A 23,999-nucleotide genomic window follows, 5' to 3' on the forward strand; every position below is an offset into this window, starting at 1 on the left:
TCCTCTCCCCATATATTGATCAGATACAACAACTCAGCGGTGGGCCAAGCGGGAGCACGTTTGGGATGATAGCCAGCTATGCTCACCCAGGAAGCTCCTCTGGGAAACCAGCAGACAGGAAATGAGATTTAAGAGTCCTAGGGCTTGCAAGGGGGAGGGGCGGATTGGCTGCAGGGCAGCGGAGTTCAAACCACTGACCAGAGCAGCAGCAGGGGAATTGTGAGATACTTTCTGGAGGCCGATAATATCGGAAAAAGAACTGTGGTGTCTACACTGGCTGTTTGTTGACAATAAAGGGAGGGGAAAAGACAAAAGTCTCTCACAGGGGTGGACGTTTTATGTCGCCAAAATTAGGGTTTTTTTCCTGAAAAAAGTGACCTTGCAGTGTGTACGCTATCACTCTTTTGTTGCCAAAAGCTAGTTTTTGGCAACAAAACTTGTAAGAGTAAACAAGCCCTAACTGTGACATCAGTGGGAAATTGCTGGGGACTGGAGAACTGAATTCTAAATTCAATTATATTCTAGCCCATGGGCTATCACTTAACATGGAATGTGGCCTTCTGCCCGAAGTGAGTTTGGCACCCCTGCATTTCTTTTTGTTAGAACAAAGGAAAGTAACTACTAAACTATTATTGACATCATCAGGCTTGATTAATGACTTATTGAATTAACATATTGCTGTACTAAACAAACTTGAAATTCCTGCATTCCTAATTCCTTTAAACAGGCCTAGCAAGAGAAGGTAAGAGGGGGCACCTTAATTCAAGGAGGTCCTACCTAGAGAGCGGAGAGCAGTCTGTAAATTGGTCTGCACTCTGGAAGCTACCTGGCAGGAATTTATAGATTGACAGGATGTAATTTTCTTACAGTGGAAAAAACTAAAAAAATAGACAAGAGTAGATTGGCCCAGTTAGAAGTGACCCAGCCTGCAGAAAAAAAAAAAGATAAGGGAGATGGATACAGTGGCTTGTCATATTATCTAGTGATGGGAATAGTTAAAAATCTTGGCTTCTAGAAAATAGGGGTGAAGGGAGCAGTATCCCATGCTGGAGGAACCAGGAACATGAGGTGCAGAGCATCATCTTAGGTTATTAGCTATAGGCTAGCATTTGATTCCCTATTCTCTTACACTTTTATAAGTCTGCATACCTTCAACCATTGCAATTTATATGATTTATCTACAAATAAAATAGAACTAAAGTCTATTTCTGTAACTGCTGCAGAATGAGCTCAAAGGAAGTGGTTCCAGAAATAATAAAATGGGATGTTCATATGTTAGTGTCTGAACCTTTTCCCATAGGTGCTATATCTGTGTCAAAATTTCAAGGTTCAACATGGCAACAGCTCACTCTTCATAGCAAGTGTTCAATCAAAAATATTAGAAATACAAACCACACTAGCAAAAATATATTCCCATTAAGAATAAAACCATTTATCAAATTAAAGCAACTGCATAAAGCACTTTCCTAAAAGTAATATGTAAACTATATTCTAGATTATCATATTATTTTATAAATAAATGAATGCCTCAGTACTTTTACCTTCTGCTGAGGTTTCTCCTGAATCAACCAAAATTATGAGAAAAATCCAGCTTTTAAATGCCATATTCATGGTCTCTAACAATAGTTTTCACCATTCTGTGAACACTAGTGGCTAACTCAGTATTTCTTTTGAAAATTCAGTTAATTATTTACAAAAAGGTATTTGGAGTATGTTTTGTAACACACAAAAAAGGTATTTCAAAGCATTTACTGATTTTTATTCCTTAAATGGAATGACTAGACCTGAGTAGCTTTATTTCAATTAAGAAGCTCAATAATAGTGAGGAATAATGAGAAAAATGCTGAAAATGGCAGCTACTTTCACTATAAAATAATGAACTTTGGCAAACGGTAAAATAGATTAATTGGAAACTAGTAGCCATAAATTCCGGAAATTTTCAGGCCCCATGGTTTAAAGGCCATTTTGCTGTTATCAATTTATTTACTTTGGTTGATAGCGTGTCTAGTTTTCTCTTCTATTTCCATCCCTAACTGGCTACATTCTACTAGTTTGTTTGCACTGAAAGCTGGTAGGTCCAAAGAGAAAAAACGGTCATTGCCTTTGTCTGCTAGACAAACAAAACGTTGTATGATCAGACTGTTTTATGAATGCCCTGGCTTTAATGGACAGGATAATCCCATCTTTTGGTTTAACAAGTTCCAGTTGAAGGCATATTCATATTCTGACCTACATGCAACTAAGCTAAAAACATAGTTTCTGAGATACTAGAACAATTGCAACCAGTTGATTCAATAATATGCTGCAAGTATTTTAACAAGGGCTTCCATAAAATTTTCCTCCTCAGCCTGTAGAACTTCATCAACCAGGGTGTTCAGGTTCCTGTAGAAGAAGGGCAACAAACTGGATGATCTGTTTAGTAGTTTCCCCATTTAAATAAAAATATTCTATAATCAAACAAGGAGACACCACAACAATTACACATTTTATTAAAAGTCCTTTGCTAGAAATTTTTATACTTTTCACTGAAAAAAAATACACTGAGTACCATATATGGATACTAAAGGAGGTAGCCCATCTATGGTGAGCCCTTACCTGGCTGCTGGTGCAATTTGGAGAGTTTCCAGTGCTCCTCAGAAATAATTATGAGCCCCAGGAGACATTCTCTGGCAAAGATCAGTTAGCAGTACCCAAGAGACAGCAATTCCCTTATAGACAAGAAAAATCTTCCCAAATCTTCCTTCAAAGAAATTATAAAATTTTAAACAAGGAGCTCCCAAAAGTCTCCTCCTGCATATCACCAATTTTATTATAATCTCACTTAGAGGCACTCGTGTAATAAGAACAATTAAAACCCAAAAAATCAAGAAATCCTGTCTCCACCTATGTGCTGGAGGTATGGTGGTGTTGGTAGGGTTGCTTTTGTCATTAAGTTCACGGTAGTTAGTATGTATTAGTTTCACAAGACAGTTCATTGGCTACATCACTGAAAATAAAAACAATTGAAAATGATTAGACACAACCATGTCACATTACTCTGCATTTATAGTGCAGTAACACCTGAAGGCCTCAGCCAGGTTGGACCCCACTGTGCTAGGCACCGTTAAACATGTAAGTAATAGTCCTTTCACCAAAGAGCTTAATATGAAATGTTACAATATTGAATTATCAGTCCCTATAGTCATCTCTGCCCTAGATGATTTGCAAACTTCTTTTGATGTTGTGTAAATTCCAAAATAATATAGGCATTATTGCCAGCATTACAACCTCCACAGTTCTGGGCATTTCCTTTATTTAGGAAAGGACATCAAATGGTTTTATTTAGGACTCTGTATATGCAGAAATATAAACAAGATCTCAATTGATTGACATACGAGGTACAGACCAAGGTCTAGAGCCTCAGAACTGTGTTGATTTGCCCCAAGGATCTTGCCTTAACCCTCCAGTGCCCCAGAGCAATAACATATTTGACACGGTTACATTTGTATCATTCACAAACATATGTACCATACACAGACAGACCGCATATTGAGGAAGCCTGTTGGGGCATAAGGCCCAGAGCTTATGTTTTTTATATACTTGTGATGGCTTACGTAAGTGTACTAAAAATACAGTGCATGATCTGACGGTGCAACTTAAGAGTTGAGTTCTGTGTAACTATAAACAGGAAGTATGGAAGGGGATTTTCTTTACCTTTGTTACAGCAGCCTTCTGCAAATTTGGAAAACAGGATTTAACAAACATGGCCAAATACAAGAAACGCTAGATCTATATTGAACGCTTTCTGGTTTCCCCTACACTTTCAAGAATGTAGCATGTTGTTTCAGGTATATTGGCTTGGAGTTGCTAAAGTTGTGTGGAGACTGGGTAACTCTGGGAAATGTTGACATTTGGGCTTTTAACGAGTTAGAGCAGAGGTTCTCAAACTGGGGGGCTGGCTCCCTGGGGGGGGGAGGGAAAACATTTCGGGGGGGGGCACAAGCTTTAGGGGAAGGGAGGGGGGAAATGTACTGTGCACATTTTACCCACAACATGAATACCTAGAAAAGCTGATTCCTCCAGACCTTTCAGGTCCTCAGATGTTGCTGTGCATTTGACTCTATACGGCACTGTGTATTTTGACAGATTTCGGTCATATATCATGCATTGCATTACACAAAGTCATTGCCATCTGTATGTTAATCCGTTTGCTATGACTCAGTGTGCACATTTAATTGCAAGCATGGACCACAATCATAATTTTGCTTTTGCTCTTCTCACAATGGATCCTTGACTCATTCGTGCAACAAGAAAAAAACAAGTGAAAAAACAAAGAAGCCGAAACGGATTCAAGTGAAGTGCTGCCACCACATATATTGGTATATGTACTTGTGTGGCAGGGTGTGCGTGTGTGCGTGTAAATTACTATAGACACAAAGAAGGGGGGGAATTATCAAATAAGTTTGAGAATCACTGAGTTAGAGTAATAGAGTTTAAGGCCAGAAGGGACCATCAGATCATCTAGTCTGACCTCTTGTATTTCACGGGCTGCCAACACCACCCAGCACCTACAACCCAACAACCAAAATTAGACCCAAATATTACAGCCCACAGAAGTCTAGACCATTTGTCACAGGGAGAGGCTAGGAGGATGCACCAATACCATAGGCCCCTGAATGGCAGGGAAATGACAGATATACTCACATAATCCTGGCAAGAGGCCTACGCACACATACCGCAGAATGCAAAAACCCACCAAGATTACAGCAAATTTGACCTGGGGGGAAAATTCCTTCCCAACATACATCTCAAAAGTTTCTGCATCTGACCATCTTTGTCTCCTCTCCTCCTCAGGTCAGTTCTTGTGCTAACTCAGTAGCTGGTCTCTTCCCAGACCCAATTCCTAGGAGGCCCCCACCCCCACAACTACCACTGAAACTCCACTTTAGCTGTTCACTGCTCCAATATTTGCTAGTGACTGGTTTTTAAACCTAGCCAAACTAGGGCAGTACCGCCCTCCTGTTAAGGGATACTCAGAAAGCACCGAGTTACGCCACACACCTGCAGCAAATCACTCACAAATCAAGACCACTTTCAAAACACAATCATTCTTCTCTCAGGGCATACACCCACAGAAACTCCACTGTTAGCTGCTTGTTTTGGCAAGACTAGCCCCATATAAGATCATATAAGACATGAATGGGTTATTTGCTAGCATCCAATAGTCTTAGACATATAACAGGAATCATCTAGCAGACATTGTCTTTAAAAAGGTCACTAAAAATTGTATGAAAATGTGCCCAATGCTTTCACAAGTGATTACTTCTTAGAAGTTTTCTTAAGGTTTGTAATTAGGGGTCTGGAGTCTAGAAAACTTTGAGTGCTTGACCTTCAGAACTTTGTTTAAAAACCTGCCCAGTGGATTGCATGCGTCTGGAGCACAGCCATTTGAAGTTCAACTTTGCCTGATGATTCAGGGACCAGAAAGGCATGGTCTTCCTTTGGCTTTCACTTTATTATGCACATAAGTCTTCTTTATCACTTAAGAGAGGGAGTTTTGTACCTTGTCAATAAGACTATCTAAATAATTGGTTTCAGAAAGCCAGCCCTCAACAGAATGATTCTGAGGAAGAAAATGTCTCCATCCTCCAAAGAGACTCCCTACGCAGTTTTTGTTTGTTTCTTTTTAATGCTTTCTGGGCTGTTCCTTAGACTTGTTTCAGAAAGATGTGGGTAAGAAGCAGGAAAGAAGTAACATTTAAGGGAGATGCTGTGGAGGGCTACATCCATGTACACTGCTGGTTGAACAGGAAGAGTTCTGTCAGTAACTGAAGGCCCAGGAACAAAGGGTCTAAATGGAGATAAGGATTATGACCTTACCAACACTCCCCTGTACTATTCTCCTTATTTTATAGACTGAGAACTGAAGCACAGATTAAGTGATTTGCCCAGGGTATCTGTAATGGAATGAAAATTGAAATGTGGGTCTCCCACAGCCCAAGGGAGTCCTCTAATCACTGGACCATCCTTCCTCTCATGAATACCATCTCTGCAGGCTGACTTGAACACCAATAGTTGCTCCTCGTTGCCAAATGGACATTCAAAATACATTCAGCCTTTGTGAGAAGCTGCATGTTAAAATACTGCCTTGTTTTTTATAAGATTACAGCTGCATAAAAACAGTATATTTGAAATAGTAAAGAAAGAAAAACACCCAAGAGCTTCAAAGCAGTTCAGTATTTTATTGTACAATTGCTTTAGGCATTAGTACAAAGTAGCGTAAAAAAAAAAAAAAAACCACACCTGTACATAATACAAAATAAAATGACAATTGTAGAGTAAATTTGCATCTTTAAGTAATCACTTTTGACACTAATTTGTTTCCCCCCTTAAAAGCATTTAACCATTTTGAATACACACATATATACACACACATTTTCAAAGATAGTATCTACATTTTAGTGGTAGGCAGTACCAAGTGTATCCATTACCATTCGAATAGCTTGCAGAGGATCTACAATTTCTTGCATGTTATCTTTCCTTAAAACCCAGTCTGGTTTAATTCTGAAAAAAGAATTGCTTGAAATTAGACAACAGTATATTTTCACAAGAAAAAAAGCAGGTTAATTTAAAATTCTTACCTTGAAACTACTTTTGTTCGCACAGGAGTTACTGGAACAAAGAAACTCCCACTCATGGATGTGTGCATCTTGTGTTTGGAAAGAGTTCTTTCAGCATCCATTTTGTGTTTACGAGCTGTAAGTCTATATAAGCTATGAATACGAGAAGCAGCTCTAGATGTGCTTCGGATGTCCTAAGAAATGCAAATTTCACACAATCAATACTCAAAAGGCAATTTAATAGTAAGTTAATAAATAATGGAAAACTACTCAGTTTGCTCAATAGTCTACATTTTCACAGAACATGCAGCACTTTTCTCCATGAACACACACTGACATGTATTCGAACGCAACAGATTTTTAATTTCAGTTGGCATTTCAACATTCTGATGGCATTAGACATTTGAACTATCAGTGACACTGGAAGATACACAAGTAGCTTTATAACCAGATATTTCCAACTAAACTATTTCCAGAAAGGAATTTTATGCCTTGAATGCAGTTTTGTCTAATGATGGTTCCAAAGATACAGCAAATATTAACTAATTCATTTACAGCTGCACCAGTGGAAGTGCTAGATTAGACAAGGTCACAGGTGGATACCAGCAATATTACCACTGAGTATCATAGAGCTGTTCTGAAGGTTTAAAACGACATGTGAATAAACAGCTGGTGGCTATTTATTTCTGGAGCCTTACCTACACTAACACTTCCAGTGTTGCTACCACCAATGGAGCTACACTGATGGAAATCATTTGAGTATACACACAGTTTATTTGTCTGTCACAAACCAGGAAACAATGGTGCATGCCAACATGAAGTCTCACAAACCAACTGTATGGTAAGTAGAATTTGAGAACATTGTAAGTCTTACTGGATTGGAATGGAGAGCAAGGGCAAAGACAATATTTACAAAGTGTCATCAAGAGAAAGAAAGTACAAGTGGATTATCAGAAAGAACGGTATGTGAGCTCAGCGTAATTGTCAGTGTTTTTTTTTATATATATATATATATATATATATATAAAGGGTAGAAAGACCCAGTTGTGCAACTCAAAGATCATGCACCACACTCAAGGTGAAATACACACCATATTACAGCAACAAGTACTGTTGCAACTGTGGTGGACACTGCTATAGTCAGATGCATATACTTCAACAGGCAGTCTGAATAATTCAATAGCAACCAGCTGGAAGAAGCCATAAGAAACTACTAAAAATGAAGTACTAAAACTTACAGAAGCTCTCTTTGAATCCTTTAAAAGAATGGCCAACAAACAACATGTTTTTGTGAAAATGCTTCCACCTTTCTCTGAAGTTTTGTCACCAGCCTTTTCTCTGTACATCTGCAGTAGGTCCAGTAATGTATCTACAGAATTTTCCACTTCATAAACTGCTTGAGTAGTTCTTTCATACTTAAAAGGAAGACAGAAAAGTTGATGTAAACAGGTCTCAAATATAGCCCTATCAAGCTCTAAGAAAATAAAGACTACTCTCATTCAGGCCAACCAGGTGATATTTTTATTATGTGGATTGCAGTTCAGATGAAACAATTCATTTCTGGGCATTAAGCTACAGTGCCAAATTGCCCTATGATAAATTTTTCTAAAACTTTTTTCTAGAAACTGGGACAGCAGAGGTACATATTGTGCTCTCAGATTACTTAGCCAACTACAATGCAGTTCAATTGTCTAACCAAGGTTTTATCCTTTTAAAATCATGCAAGCCTACAAAAAATATTAAAAATCAGTTTGATTAAAATATACTATTTTTGTAAGGAAATAGAAGATATTCACTTAGGAAAATGTATTAGACTTGAATGCTAAACATTTTACTGGTTTCAGCACATCACATATGAATGACTGTTTCATAGATCTATATGTTTGTATTATATAGCAAACACTCAAGTTAGTACATATAAAATTCGCTGGTTTTGCAAAATTTCCATCCAAAAACTAGATCTGTAAATAGAACTAATACACCTCCAACCCAAAGTTGTGCTGAGTTAGCTTTAAATAATAATTTCTTAGAGAACTGTTGATATCATCTATAGATGTGTCCCCGCCACAAAGATTTTAGTTCGAATAAAATAAATCCATTGAAAGCCGTGATTAAAATTAGACTATTTTATAGGATGTAATAATTGTTCACATTAAGAAAAATAATTTGATGATCTGATTCAAAATAATTTGGCATAATTGGTTTTAAAGTCAAGAAAAGGGTTTTTTTTTGTTTTTATTTTTTCAAAACTAGCTGTTATTACATTGGATAAATTCATGCTAATCTCTTTGGATAAATGTAAATATCTGTAAATTAGACAGTCCACAACTTATGAGACTTCAAAAGCAAAAACACTGAAATACCTTTGAAACATTAAGCAGGACTTGAACTGAATATTTGATAACTTCCATACAGGGGATACTGCGGTTGCAATTCCGGATCAGAATAAAAATAGTGAAGATTGCTCCACTCTGGGCCATATTTTCACAACAAAGAGGGGAGAGCCTGGTAACAACCTCTAAAATAAAAGGGTTCATTTGTGAATGCTAATCAAGTTATTTTCAAACAGTAACATTTTTCTTTATTAGGCTTGGCAAATACATTAGAACAAAAACAGAATCAGTTTCAAGCCATGTTTTTAAACTAGGATTTTGAACATTCCGTCAAGACAAAGGTATCCAGCGTATGTGACACTGCATATCAGGTGAAATTAAAAGTAAGTAGGACTCCCTTTATGCCTTAAATGTACTAAGTAGTACTGCTGGGCATGGGGAAGCCAGGAAGTAGAATAATGTATTCATGACTACATTCTGATGTAGTTCTTTAAGACAGCTTGTTATCAGTGCCGTATTCGATTCAGAAGGAAATGGCTTTGCATACTGTTGTGTCCTCTAACTTTGTCACTTTTCCCAGTTGTACTGTAAGCTTGAATATAATCATGTGCTCCCCTTTCTCAGAAGTTTGGGAGTCCACTGCTGTCTTGAAAAAAGAAGAACAGGAGTACTTGTGGCACCTTAGAGACTAACAAATTTATTAGAGCATAAACTTATTAGAGCATAAACTTTCGTGGACTACAGCCCACTTCTTCGGATGCATATAGAATGGAACATATATTGAGGAGATATATCTCCTCAATATATGTTCCATTCTATATGCATCCGAAGAAGTGGGCTGTAGTCCACGAAAGTTTATGCTCTAATAAGTTTATGCTCTAATAAATTTGTTAGTCTCTAAGGTGNTTCAGAGTAGCAGCCGTGTTAGTCTGTATCCGCAAAAAGAAGAACAGGAGTACTTGTGGCACCTTAGAGACTAACAAATTTATTAGAGCATAAGCTTTCGTGGACTACAGCCCACTTCTTCGGATGCATATAGAATGGAACATATATTGAGGAGATATATATCTCAATATATGTTCCATTCTATATGCATCTGAAGAAGTGGGCTGTAGTCCACGAAAGTTTATGCTCTAATAAATTTGTTAGTCTCTAAGGTGCCACAAGTACTCCTGTTCTTCTTTTTGCGGATACAGACTAACACGGCTGCTACTCTGAAACCTGCTGTCTTGAGTGCGCCCAATTTTTAATTACGAAAAGAAACTACTAACCTAGATGTTTTAACGCTGCAAGAATGTAAGAAATGTGTTTGTATTTTAGGAGATAATCAATGGCAACTGCAGTTCTGTTACAGAGTTTGTTTTCTTCTTTGCTCTCTTTGTTAGCCATTTCCAAACTGCATCGTAACGCTTTAGTTTTTGCTGTGTCATTTTTCTTCCTCCAAGAATATCCTCTCCACAATGCCTGAGAGAAAACATGGCAGAAAGACTTAACAAATGGGGAAAAGATTTACAAGAAAGAGTTGCTCTAGGATAGACTATTCATTAGAATCTCACATCAAACTTATATGAGTTTAATAAAATTTTAGTCTCAAAATACTTCAATTGTAGAATTCTAAGTTATAAGCCTATGATCAGATATAATATTCAGTCCTCTGAATACTAGATTCCCAGTTCAAAAATACATCTGTCAGAAACAGCGTCTCTTACTATTACTTGATGGCTAGTTGGTATTTAGTTTTCCAATCTAGTATTCATCTTAAAAAAAAATACATATATTATATATAAAAAAGAAGCAGGCTTTTTAAAGAACTATAAAATAGCAGACATGAGCAAAATGGAATTCCCTTATGAGAATTCATATACCTGAAATTTAATTATTCCATTCTTCAGCTTTCTTCTGTGTTTGTAGAAAAGGAATTTTCGTACAGCTCTTTGGATTGTGGTTGCAGCCTCATTTCTCTGTTTCAGCCATCTTCGAACCATTCGCTGTATTTTAATGATTTTCTGATGATCCTGTAGACTTTTTTTTTGTTGAAGTCTTGCTCGAAACCACCTCTGTTTAAGATAAATGGGAGTTTTTAAAAGACAAATTAAGCTTGCTTTCTTTTCCCGATATCACCACATATGCATGTATGCACACACTTCTTGTAACTTCAAAATTGATAGAGTAAGGACTAAAATCTGAATTTATCAAGGATTTAATTGATGCAAAGCCAGGAACTGAACACCATGCTAGCAAAGGTGCAGCTTTGAAGGGGCTGGGATCACCTAAATAAGGTGGGGAAGTGTGCCACTGGACTGGAATGTGGTGGTAGTAATGGGGCTGGGTGATTAGCGCTCACTTGGCAGAGGTGGATGAGGAAAGAAGTTGCTAGCCCCATCCTTAATCCAGTTGCAGGGTCTCCTTTGATGCTGGGGACTAGGCTAATCACCAGTTTTGGGGTCTGAAAAGGATTTTTCCTATATAGTAAATTTGCCTGTTTTGGCATGTGGATTTTTTTCACCTTCCATTTAGCAGCCTGCGTCTTGTTTGGGGAGATTAAATTAGTTGTCTCAATTTAGGCAAGTCCCTGTGTGATTGGTTGGGTTAGAACAGGGTAGTCAATAGGTAGACTGCAGGCCAAATGGACTACCAGATGCTTTTGAACAGACCGTGAAATCTTTTTATTTATTTATTATCATTATTGTTATTATTTTCTCTGGAGTCTGGACCTTGACCAAGAAGCTTGAATCTTAACAAAAAATAATTGATTACCCCTGGGTTAGAAAGTGTCCAAATAAGGTCCCTGTAACCTAGTTGGGGTTGTTTACACATTGGTCCTGAGCATGCTATTGCATGTTTAAGGGATATCACTCCATGTCTCATGCAGCTTGTGATTCCCCTTCATCTTATCTCTCCTCCCTTCAGCACAGAGAAGGGAGTGGGTCAGGACTCTGGTTTCCAGTCAGGGTCACTAGCAGGCCTGAGAGTGTAGAGGGGGCATGGCCTTCACATCCACAATGGGGCCACTGGTGACAGTTGATGACAGCACTGCAACAACCCTGCTGGATAGTTTAGTGATTACTCCAGTTAGGTAATAGTGAAGAGAATGAGTAGTGTGCAACAGCTCCTTCCTCCCAATAATGCTAACCTGAACACATAGGACGGAAGAGATCTGCATTTGTGCATGTTTCAATACAAGGTGAATTCTGAAAGCTCTCTGAATTTTAATAGCAGAGAGATGATGATATGCAGCAGCTGAAAAACAAAGCAGCCGCTTCTTCTGTTTCTGGTCTAAAATCTGTAGAAAGAAAAACAGAGTCAGGAAACAGCATTAGTAATCAAATCGAAAGTTAGTCTTTGCTACATCATCATCATAACTCAGAAATGGAGTTACAAAAAAAAATAGCAGGGGTTAGTGTAATGTCTGAAACAGAGTTTTTCACTGTAGCTTAACTCCTAATCAATCTTATATATTTTTAATGTCTATGTAGTTATAATCACTTAAAAAGACACTTACCTTTTTTCTCACTAGCCACCCTCGGAAAAATGCTTGCAGTTTAATAGCAGCTTTTCTAGTTTTGATGTATTTTATGCATTCAAGTCTTCCTTCTTGCCTAGCTCGTATATGTTTCTGGATGACCAAAGCAGCAGCTTTTTGTTGATGAAACTTGTGTCTTTCTTTGAAGCCTCTATAAGCTGCCTGAATCAAACATGCAGCCTGCTGCTTCTAGAAGATAAATTGTGTGTTGATAGTCAAGTGCGCTTTTTCTTGTCATAGTGGAAGTACGTTAGGTTTTCATGTTGATCGTGTTACCATCTATTGCAAGGGTGGGCAAACTTTTTGGTCCGAGGGCCACATTGGGGAACAGAAATTGTATGGAAGGCCATGAATGCTCATAATATTGGGGTTGGGGTGCAGGAGATGGGGTGGGCTCTGGGAGGGTGGGGCTGGGGATGAGAGGTTTGGGGTGCAGGAGGGTGCTCCGGACCAGTACCAAGGGGTTTGGAGAGCAGGAAAGGGATCAGGGCTAGGGCAGAGGTGCAGGAAGGGGTGCAGGGGATGAAAGGTTTGGGATGCAGGAGGGTGTTCTGGGCTGGGACTGAAAGGTTTGCAGAGTGGGAGGGGGATCAGAGATGGGGCAGGGGGTTGGGACGTTGGGAGAGGCTCGGGGTGCAGGCTCCAAGCGGCGCTTACCTCAAGCGGCTCCCGGAAGCAGTGGCATATCCCTTCTCCAGCTCCTACGCAGAGGCGCGGCCAGGCGGCTCTGCGTCCTGTCCCATCCGCAGGCACCGCCCATGCAGCTCACAGTAGAGCATGTAGGAGCCGGCGCGGGGCCATGACGCAGCTTCCAGGAGCCGCATGATGCGGCCCCACCTGGAGCACTGGAGTGGAGCCAAGCCGTGTGGTGCGGCCCCAGATCCAGCGCCCTGGCTGGAGCTAGGCCAAGCCGCATGGTGCAGCTCACGGGTTGGCTTAAAACGGCCCATGGGCCGTAGTTTGCCCACCCCTGATCTATTGTAAGGTGGAAAGAAGTGGCCATGGATCAAAAATAAAATGAAGGTGCCACTAAATTTCTTACTTAAATTCAACTCAGCAAGTCAATCAGCATTCATTAATAGCAGTAGGAATTTTCACAACTTAGAGGCTTTTTCCCTCCTTAAAATGTTGGCAGTGGATTTTAAGCAGGTTGGCCATGATGGCAATAGACCATTTTGACATTTATTTAAAGAGCAGGTCTTATTGTTATCAGTATAGATTAGGCAAATGCAATATTTGGCATAGTTTAAGTGACTGGGATCTTGTTTGCTCTCAAAGTAAAAGGAAACCTGAACCTTTAGGGAAATGGAAGAGCTCAAAAAGGGGGGGGGGGGAAACAACTCTGATATATTTCTTAGGTATCAGTCACAACTCAGTGCAATCTTAGTTCTAGTTTTACTTCTCTTTTCCCCTTCCATACTTAATATTTTGGTGACAAACCTTTTTTTTTTTTTAAATAGCTGCAAGTATTATAAGTAGGGCTGTCAAGCGATTAAAAAATTAATTTCAATTAATCGCACTAACAATAATAGAATACTGTTTATTTAAATATTTTTGGATGTTTTCTACATTTTCAAATATATTGATTTCAATTACAACACAGAATACAAAGTGCATAGTGCTGACTTTATATTTGTTTTTTATTACAAGTATTTGCACTGTAAAAACAAATAGTATTTTTCAATTCATCTAATACAAGTACTGTAGTGCAATCTCTTTATCATGACAGTTGATCTTACCAATTCAGAATTATGTAAAAAAAAACCTGCATTCAAAAATAAAAAAATTTTGAGCCTGCAAGTCCACTCAGTTCTATTTCTTGTTCAGCCAATTGCTCAAACAAGTTTTTACACTTGCAGAAGATAATGCTGCCCCCTTCTTGCTTACAACGTCACCTGAAAATTAGAACAGGCGTTCACATGGTAATGTTGTAGCCGGCGTCGCAAGATATTTACGTGCCAGATGTGCTAAAGATTCATGTGTCCCTTCATGCTTCAACCACCATTCCAGAGGACATACATCCATGCTGATGATGGGTTCGTCTCGATAACAATCCAAAGCAGCATGGACTGACGCATGTTCATTTTCATTATCTGAGCAGAAGGTTGATTTTCTTTTTTGGTGGTTCTGTAGTTTCCGCATTGGAGTGTTGCTCTTTTAAGACTTCTGAAAGCATGCTCCACATCTCGTCCCTCTCAGATTTTGGAAGGCACTTCAGATTCTTAAAACCTTGGATTGAGTGCTGTAGCTATCTTTAGAAATCTCACATTGGTACCTTCTTTGAGTTTTGTCAAATCTGCAGTGAAAGTGTTCTTAAAATGAACAACATGTGCTGGGTCATCATCCAAGACTGCTATAACATGAAATATATGGCAGAATGTGGGTAAAAGAGCAGGGGACATACAATTCTCCCCCAAGGAGTTCAGTCACAAATTTAATTAACGCTTTTTTTTTTTTTTTTTTTTTTTGAAAAAGCGGCAACAGCATGGAAGCATGTCCTGTGGAATGGTGGCTGAAGCATGAACGTTTAGCATATCTGGCATGTAAATACTTTGCAATGCTGGCTACAAAAGTGCCACGCAAATGCCTATTCTCACTTTCTGCTGACATTATAAATAAGAAGAGGGCAGCATTATCTCCTGTAAATGTAAATAAACTTGTTAGTCCTACTTCTTGTTCAGCCAAATGCTAAGACAGAGTGGACTTGCAGGCTCTGAAGTTTTACATTATTTTGTTTTTGAGTGCAGTTACGTAACAACAAAAATCTACATTTGTAAGTTGCACTTTCATGACAAAGATTGCATTACAGTACTTGTACGAGGTGAATTGAAAAATACTATTTCTTTTGTTTATCATTTTTACAGTGCAAATATTTGTACACCTCTACCTGATATAACACGAATGTGGATATAATGCGGCAAAGCAGTGCTCCGGAGGGGCGGGGCTGCGCACTCTGGTGGATCAAAGCAAGTTCAATAGAACGCAGTTTCACCTATAATGCAGTAAGATTTTTTGGCTCCCGAGGACAGCGTTATATCGAGGTAGAGGTGTAATCAAAAATATACACTTTCAATTACAACACAGAATACTATATGAAAATGTAGAAAAAACATCCAAAGTATTTAATAAATTTCAATTGATATTCTACTGTTTAAGAGTGCAATTAAAACTGATTAGTCGCAATTAATTTTTTAATCGCGATTAATTTTTTTTTGAGTTAATCGTGAGTTACTGTGATTAATCGACAGCCCTAATTAAAAGTAAAGCAGATAACGACAGCTACAGGGAAGAATTACTATGTTCCCTTGTTAACTTCAATGGGACTATTCAAAGTGTCGAAAGTTAAGCACACTCTTAAGTCTTTGCTGATAGTGGACTTCACTTTGACATTTTCTGACTTAAGTACTTCTATTTTCAACTTAAACATTTTCTTTAGGAAAAATTAACTTGAATAAAAGTAGTTATATATCAAAAGTGAAGAACAGGCTCACTTTTTAGAGAGAAAGCTAAATTATTGGCAGAGTACATTACACAAGTTTAACATTACACTGAAAATATTTAACATTCAACATCACCCCGTCTTAGTTGAATTTAAGAGTGAAAATACCTTTTTAATCTGTTTCCTAGTGCTGTATCTTCTGTAACCTGATTGAATCTTAACTGCAGCTTCCTTGGTTGCTAGGAATTGTAGCAGAATTGTTCTTGCAGTAAGGGTTTCTCTCCATCTCCTCTGAATAGTAACTGTGGAGGCCTTCATTTTCAAAAACCTAATGCAAATGAACATTTTAGCTTTTCTAAAAAAGTCTCATGAGTTTTAAAAAATGAAAAAAGTTTTCATTTGCATTTATTTATTGCTATCAGCAGAAGATTAGCAAGATAAGTGGCATTCATTGGAAAGTTATCAAGTCCATAGAAATTTTGGTACGTACACACACACACACACACACACACACACACAGGCCCACCTCTTAAGGCTCAAGACTAGTTAAAGTCAATGGAAACATGAATCATTGGAGTAAACTAGTAAAAAGTGACTTGAGAAGTTTTAGATCTTGTCTCAAGACAAATAAGTAGAAAACAAAAATAAGTTTTACTTTGGAGCAGGATACTAGAACTTTAATTAAAATAGAAAAAAATGAAACCACGTTTTTCATTCGGGAGTTTTCAAAACTCAAACATAACTCTTGAGAAGAAAGCAGCGTAGTAAAACTAAACTTCACATATGGAGATGAAAGCAGGTAAAGCATCTGCAGCTGGCTCTCCCCTTCTGTCTTTCCAAGATTAACAAACACAAAACTCACACCAAATACAAAGATTAAGCCCCAACCCTCAAAGATGTAAACATGAGAATAACTTTATGCACATTAGCCACAAGGAGTCAATGGATTACTCGTACTTGAGTCTTTGCAGAATCAGGGCCTAAGAGAGGACAGAGATTTGCCAGACTACAAAGCAAGATTAAGTTATGAAACAATAAATAGCTCAAGACCACGAAAAGATGTGCGTCACACAACAATAGTACATTACCAGGTCCTCTGCTGTTTGCTTTTGAAATAACCTTGAATGACACAAGTAGCTTTTACCACAGCTGTATATTTTTTTCGTGCTCTGTATCTTCTGAACCAGGCTTGAATTGTTCGTGCAGCTCTCATTTTACCAGCCAACTGCCTGGCTTTAAAACCCCTAAATAAAGCCTATCAAACAAACAAACAAACAAAAAAAAACAACAAGCAATTAATTTTGTATTTAATGGGACAAACTAGGAAATGCCCCACTTCTCCAATTAGTCACTTCTGCCTGAATGTCTTTTTTAAATCTTATTGTTACAAGTTGCACACAAGATTACTAGAAAGGGGGAGGGGGGGGAATCTTGTCAGTTTCTTTACTATAGCACTTTGTGTATAGTCAGTTTCTCCTGCACACAGCAAGAGAGAGAGAGAGAGAGAGAGAGAGAGAGAGAGAAAGTAGAAGCTGGGGAATACTACACACACTTCCATCAATGTAAGTTTCAGCAAGAAAAAAAAAATCCCAAAATGAATAAAGATAAATCTTACAGATTTTAAAGATAATGGTGGAACAACCTGAAACCTAACTGCAACTACTTTGATTTGAAGCTGTTTTTGTTGTTCAATATTTCAAAGGTGATGGGCTCAGTAGCACTGCTGTATTTACAGAGTTGGAAACTTGTAGTTAAGGTATTGTTGTCTCTAACTAAATCCATGGTAAATCCTAGCATATTTTAGTTTATACTGTACTTTTTTTTCTGCTCTTACCATAAACTGTGGCTCTACTCACCAATTTCACTTTTTGTAAGTGGCCAATCAAATTATTTCTGCATCTATATTATGGGAATTTGGGATGCTGAGGATCTCCCACCTTACGCGCTCTCTGTTTTGAAGGCAGAAGCCCAGTCACCTGTCTAGGTACACTTGCACATTAGTAAGAAGTGAGGTTAGATAAGGCAGCAGAAACTCTCTCAGGCACTCCAGCAACTGAAAAATAAATGGGAGGGTTTCCCCCTTCTCCCAAACAAAAAATCTGGAACATTATAAGAAACCCTAAAACTCCTACTCCCCTTTTTGGGCTGTGCAGGAGAAGGAAATGTAAAAAGGGCAAGGCGTATCTTGGCACCCCCTACTCCAGGAAGCTACGGCAGTCCAAGGAGAAATCCCCTGTCCCCCAAAACAAGATAGCTAAGGGGACTAGGGAAAAAAAATCATTTGCAACTCTTCCCACAAACAAACAGCCTATGGGAGTAGCAAGAGACATACCCAACCAAAAAGAGTGGGAAACACCAGAAGGGAGCTCAGAGGACCAGTTACTGTGAACCCACTGGTTAGTTCCTCACTACAGTCTGTGGAGCCAAGAGCAGTGCTCTCTACTTTCTCCCAGCAGCCCTTTGACCTGTCACGGAGGGACGGAAGACTGGGTTTCTGAGTGTTTCTCCTCAAATTCCTAGACATATCTCTGGATTCACGGACCACACCTTCTTCCCTCTGATGTTCGGCTGCCTCCCACCCACTCTTGAAAAATATAAATCTCTACATAGAGATATATTATATACATGTATAGAGAGAGAGAGAGAGAGAGAGAAAGAGAGAGAGAGAGGGGCCTCAAACATCTCACGTTAACAAGTTTTTTAAAAGGAATCAAGATCAGCCATTTACTCACCCTAAAAGAGAGCCTTTTAAAGAGGGATGAAAGAGACTATGCAAAAATGGCATCTTCCTACCCCTTGCTCTATGTATATTTTGTCAAAGTGAGAAGCTATGACAATAAGTTACTACTTTTACTCTACTTACCACTCCAGAGCCCACACGTTTAAGTAAATGAGCTGGCTTCCATTCCTTCTCGTATCAGTATAACTATTAAATTATCATTAGTCTAATCTGTACAAACTGACTGAATACGAGGGCATAGTTTAACCTGAAGAATCTTTGTTTCCTGCACCAGCAGGAAAAACACCAACTTCACTTTCGCAGCCTGAAAGTTGAGTTTGTAAAACTAGAATTTAGGAAAAGTTATTACTTGTAAAACAAGCATTTTGAACGTGGAAGTCACTAACAATGCCATTTTTAAAGTCACCTTTCAGAGTATAACTGATTCATCCGTTGATCATTGTTATAGCAGTTACATCAATCATGCTTCAGAAACCTAGTACATACTGGCAACCAGTATTGCACTTTTGGTCTTGTTTTTAAACAGAATTTATATTACAGTTTGTCATCAGATGTTACAGTATTAACCAGGGATGTATACAACACAACACATATTGCATTTTCACATACCTGAATTTTTATTGTGCTTTGTTTAATTTTCTGAATCTTTCTCCGCTCGATGAATCCCCTGATTCTAGACTGTATAATTATAATGCTCTTCCGGGTTCTTAAGTAAGCTCCTCTTTGGTGTTTCATAGCTAAATATGATCTATAGTGCTGCTGTAATACAAATACAGCCTTTCTGTAGGTCATATACTGTAATTTGGTTTTATTCATCAAGTAGTAAGTCTGCAACGTAACAGCTGCTGCTCTGAGTCGAAGAAATTTTCTTCGATGCACAGCCATGTGAAGAAAAGACTGAATCTTTCTTGCAGCACGTTTTTGCTTTGCCATTTTTCTTATTACTGTTCCACGATAGGCAGACTGAATAATTATTATGGCTTGCCTTTGGGCAGAGTACTCAGCTTTCTGTAAACGAGCCATTCGACAGGCTCTGTACCATCGCTGAATCGCAACTGTTGAATCCCGAATTGCTTTGTAGCGAGTCTTCATTCTATGGCATCGGAACGCAGACTGAATTGTTATTGCTGCCGTCTTCTTCTTAAGAAAACGTCTCCTGTCTAAGTACATCTGTAAGACTGATTGAATACGCCGAACTGCTTGAATGATTGTAGCCAACTGCCTAGCTTTTTTAGCACGAAAAGCAGACTGAAGACAAAGGGTAGCCTTTTTAATTTTGGTATAGTTTTTTACTTCAGCTCCTCTTGCCCTGTTAGCTCTGAACCTTTGCTGTACAACTCTGACTGCCCAGCGTAACTGTTTATAATGATTATGCTGTTTGTGCATACGATAAAGAGACTGTATTATAGTTGCTGATGCATGCATGATTTTCAGTTCTTGTCGTGCTTTCATGCCTCTATAAGCAGCCTGAATGACCAGCACAGATTTCTGAATTGTCAGATATCTCTTCCGTTGAACTTTTCCTTTCACATAGAATCTGTAATAATTCTGTATGACTACAGCTGCAATTTTCATTCTCTGGTAGGAGATTTTAATCCTATACATTCTAAATGCTGACTGTATTGTGCTGGCAGCCAAATGCATATGCTGAATGTTTCTTCTTGTTTGAATACCCCTGTACAGAGACTGTATACGAATAACTGCTCTACGAAAAGAAAGGTATTCCTGAGTGTGCCATCTTACCAAAATTAAAGCTCTGTATCTTCTCTGAAGGACAACAGCAGCAGCTTTAAGGGAAAGATACCTTTGTCGTTCTTTAAATGTTTTAAAACGTCTCTGAAGAACAGCAGCAGCATGGCACATTTCTTGATGTTTTTTTCTTGCCCTCATCTCTCGAAAAGCTCTCTGGATGCAAGTTGCTGCTTTCTTCATAGAAGAGTACTGCTGTACTGCAATTCCTCTCAGCTTACTGGCTCTGTATCTTTTCTGTATTACTTGGGTTGCCCACTGTACTTTTTTGTAATAACAACTTTGCCTGTACATTCGATAATTGCTTTGTATAATGGTGGCAGCATTATGTTTTTTCTTTAGGAGCCGTCTTGTTTTCATTCCTCTATAGGCAGTCTGAAGAACTAAAACAGAGTTGTACTGTTTTAAATACATTTCTCTCACACGTTTTCCCTCCTTGTAAGCTCGGTAATGTTGTTGTATAGTTATTGAAGCAAATTTGACAGACTGATAGGAAATACACATTCTATACATTCTTAAAGCTGCTTGGATAACTGTAGCAGCCCTGTGCATCTGTTGCATCTTTTTCCTTACCACAAAGCCTCTATAAGCAGACTGTATGGTAACAGCAGCCTTTCGGAGATGAAGATATTCTTGGTGCTGTTGCTTTGCATGTGCTGTTGCTCTATATTTTCTCTGAATCGTAACAGCAGCTGCCCTAAGAGAAATATATTTTTTCCTTTTAAGAAAGGATCTAATTCTCCTTTGAAGAAAGGCTGCAGCTACATGCATCATTTTCAAATGTCTCCTGGTTTTCATGCCGCGAAACGCAGCCTGGATACAGAGTATGGCCCTCTTCATAATCCTGTATTTATGTACTTGAACATTTCGTTCTTTGCAAGCACGATACCACTGTTGAATCTGTTTAGTTACCATGGATAACTTTTTGAAATCTTTTTGTTGTCTGTGCATTTGATAATATGACTGTATTATTGTTGCAGATTGATGCATAATTCTTACCTTTCTTCGAACTTTCATGCCTCTATAGGCAGCCTGAAGGACAAGGGATGATCTCTGTAACATTAAGTATTTTTTACGTTCCACTCTCCCTTGACAAAATGCTCTATATCTAATTTGAATTACAGTTGCTGCCAGTTTCACTGCACGATATCTAATGTTTATACGATGCATCTTAAACATGGCTTGAATTGAAATAGCTGCCTGATGCATGCAGTGAATTTGTCGTCTTACTTTTACACCTCTATAAATAGCCTGAATTTTAACAACTGCATTCTTTAAAGACAGATATTCCTGCTTTTGATACTTATCTTGAACAACTGCACGATACCGCCTTTGAACCAGGATAGTCATAGCTTTAAGTGCTGCATATTTTGTTTTTACTACATAGGATTTGTAGGTTGCTTGTATAATAGTAGCAGCTTTGTTGAGTTCCCATAATTGTTTCCTCACTCTCATCCCACGGAAAGCAGCTTGCAAGACTAAGGCAGCTGCTTTTGTTTTTAGATAAAGTGTACGTTGTTCCTTTTTCATACAGTAAGCTCTGTAGTGTCTCTGAATCACTAAGACAGCTTGTCTCAAAGTTTTCAACTTTGATTGATTTACATGCATTCTGTAATAGGATTGTATCATTACTGCAAATTGATGCTTCCTTCGAATTTGTTTTCTCACAGTTCTTCCTCTCCAAACTGCCTGGAGCTGTACAATACAGTTATGCAGTTCCATATATTCTTGCCGCTGTTTTCTACCTACAATACTGGCTCTATAATGCCGCTGGATAGTTAGCACAGCACTGTTTATAAGCCTGAATCTTTGAGCCTGGAACTTTCTAAAGGCAGTTTGTATTGTAACTGCAGCAGCATGTTGCCTTTGAACCCGTTTTCGTACTTGCCAACCACGAAGAGCTGCTTGAAGAGAAATCACAGCTGCTCTTCTTTTTAAGAAGCTCAGTCTCACTTTGTAACCCGTTTTGTAGGCTCTGTACCACCTCTGAATCACAATAGAGGCCTGAATCATTGCTTGATATTTCATTCTTGCAGCATGAGCTCTAAAAGCTGTCTGGATTTTAACAGTGGCTGTATACTGAAGTTTAAGCATTTTGCGTACTCTATAACCTCTGTAGGCTGCTTGCAAGCAGACAACTGCCTTTTTGACTTTCAAGAATTTCTGCCTCTGACGGACTTGCTCTTGGTATGCACAATAACGATTCTGAATGATAACAGTAGCGGTATACACCCTCAAATAACGTTGCCTATCCCTTTTCATTCTGTAGTAAGCCTGGAGCAAGGTTGCAGCCTCTCTCCAGCTTTGTACTTGTTTTCTGATCAGATGCCCTCGCACTACAGCTTGAACTCTGACACAAGCTTCCTTCAGTTTCCTATATTCTTCTTTAAGTTGAAGGATGTATTTTTGGGAACGGTATCTTCGTTGAACACAGAGTGCTGCCTCCCTTAAAGCACGGTAATGTTTACGTGCTTGTATCATCTTTATAAAAGCCTGAATCTTCACTGCAGCAGATTTTAAATTTTCAAATTTTTTCTGGGCAACATAAGCACGATAACTTGACTGAATTTTCACCACAGATCTCAATATGTGAGCCTCTTTCCTAGCTTGCATTCTTCTGTAGGCAGATTGTAGCACAATGGCAGCAAGGCGCATTTTCTGGAAAGAAGAGACAGCATTTTTAGATGAAACATATGCTCTGTATCGAGTTTGAATTATGCAAACAGCATTTTTAGTCTCTTTGTATCTTTTTAGTTGTTGATATTTTCTCACATGCGACTGTAATGTAACAACTGACTGTTTCATGAGTAAAAATCTTCGCTGCTCTTGTCTCATTCTCCAATGTGATTGAACAACATAGACTGCTTTTATTTGTCTATATAACAGACGAGTTTTCCAGCCTCTAAAAGCAGCTTGGAGGACTGTAACTGCTGCACGTTTTTGCAAATAGTTTTCTCTTTGAATTTTACCCAACCGATAAGCTCTGTAATACTTTTGAATCATCAGTATGCATGCCCTTTTTTCCTCATAAACATGTTTAGCCTGAACACATCTAAGCCAGGCTTGAATCTGGATAGCACTTTTTCTAACATGTAAATACTGCTTCAAATCTTTATGCATTCTATACCAAGACTGTATAACAACAGCAGCTTGCTCTCTCTTAGCTAATTTTGAGGCTTGCCATTTTCGGAAAGTAGTTTGCAACACTATCGCAGCTTTAATTTTCTGCTCAATTTTGTGTTTTCTCCATCTTCTAAATGCAGATTGAATGACAAGTGAAGACGACTTTAAAGTTTCATATCTTTGCTGATCTTGTTTTGCCACCAAGGAAGCACGCAAATGTCTCTGAATTGTAACAGTTGCCCAAAGAAGTCGTTTATATGCAGCAGCAGCAATCAACATTCTTATCCTAGCTTGCACAAGGATAGCATAGTATCTTAGCTGCAAATATCTTTTTCTAGCAGAGAATCTCCTCCAGTAAGTCTGCAAAATAGAACAGAATGATACATTTATGGATTAAACTGAGATTATATTAATATTCAAGTTGGCCTAGAAGTTTCACCCCAAGAGCTAGTTACTTTTCTTATTGAAAAAAAGAAAAACAAAAAGAACCCCC

General features: G+C 38.5%; 2 protein-coding genes across 2 annotated transcripts in view; both read right to left on the bottom strand.

Moving 5' to 3' along the window:
- The window catches only part of LOC117882149 (coagulation factor XIII B chain-like), a 38,777-nt gene extending 37,117 nt beyond the window's left edge, over nucleotides 1–1,660 (bottom strand). The window contains exon 1 of the mRNA XM_034780165.1: nucleotides 1,542–1,660. Within this exon, the coding sequence (XP_034636056.1) occupies nucleotides 1,542–1,611 (70 nt within the window). The 5' untranslated portion in view covers nucleotides 1,612–1,660. The remainder of the gene's footprint in view (nucleotides 1–1,541) is intronic.
- A 4,551-nt stretch (nucleotides 1,661–6,211) lies between these two features.
- ASPM (assembly factor for spindle microtubules) overlaps nucleotides 6,212–23,999 on the bottom strand; it is a 38,952-nt gene continuing 21,164 nt past the window's right edge. The window contains exons 18-28 of the mRNA XM_034779591.1: nucleotides 19,244–23,866; nucleotides 16,983–17,149; nucleotides 16,063–16,222; nucleotides 12,435–12,644; nucleotides 12,066–12,215; nucleotides 10,798–10,989; nucleotides 10,204–10,396; nucleotides 8,963–9,117; nucleotides 7,838–8,014; nucleotides 6,621–6,793; nucleotides 6,212–6,543 (exon numbers count right to left, since the gene is read on the bottom strand). Coding sequence (XP_034635482.1) covers nucleotides 6,438–6,543; nucleotides 6,621–6,793; nucleotides 7,838–8,014; nucleotides 8,963–9,117; nucleotides 10,204–10,396; nucleotides 10,798–10,989; nucleotides 12,066–12,215; nucleotides 12,435–12,644; nucleotides 16,063–16,222; nucleotides 16,983–17,149; nucleotides 19,244–23,866 — 6,306 coding nt within the window. The 3' untranslated portion in view covers nucleotides 6,212–6,437. The remainder of the gene's footprint in view (nucleotides 6,544–6,620; nucleotides 6,794–7,837; nucleotides 8,015–8,962; nucleotides 9,118–10,203; nucleotides 10,397–10,797; nucleotides 10,990–12,065; nucleotides 12,216–12,434; nucleotides 12,645–16,062; nucleotides 16,223–16,982; nucleotides 17,150–19,243; nucleotides 23,867–23,999) is intronic.

This window comes from Trachemys scripta, chromosome 8 (assembly GCF_013100865.1).
Source record: "Trachemys scripta elegans isolate TJP31775 chromosome 8, CAS_Tse_1.0, whole genome shotgun sequence".
In the NCBI taxonomy this organism is placed as follows: Eukaryota; Metazoa; Chordata; order Testudines; family Emydidae; genus Trachemys; species Trachemys scripta.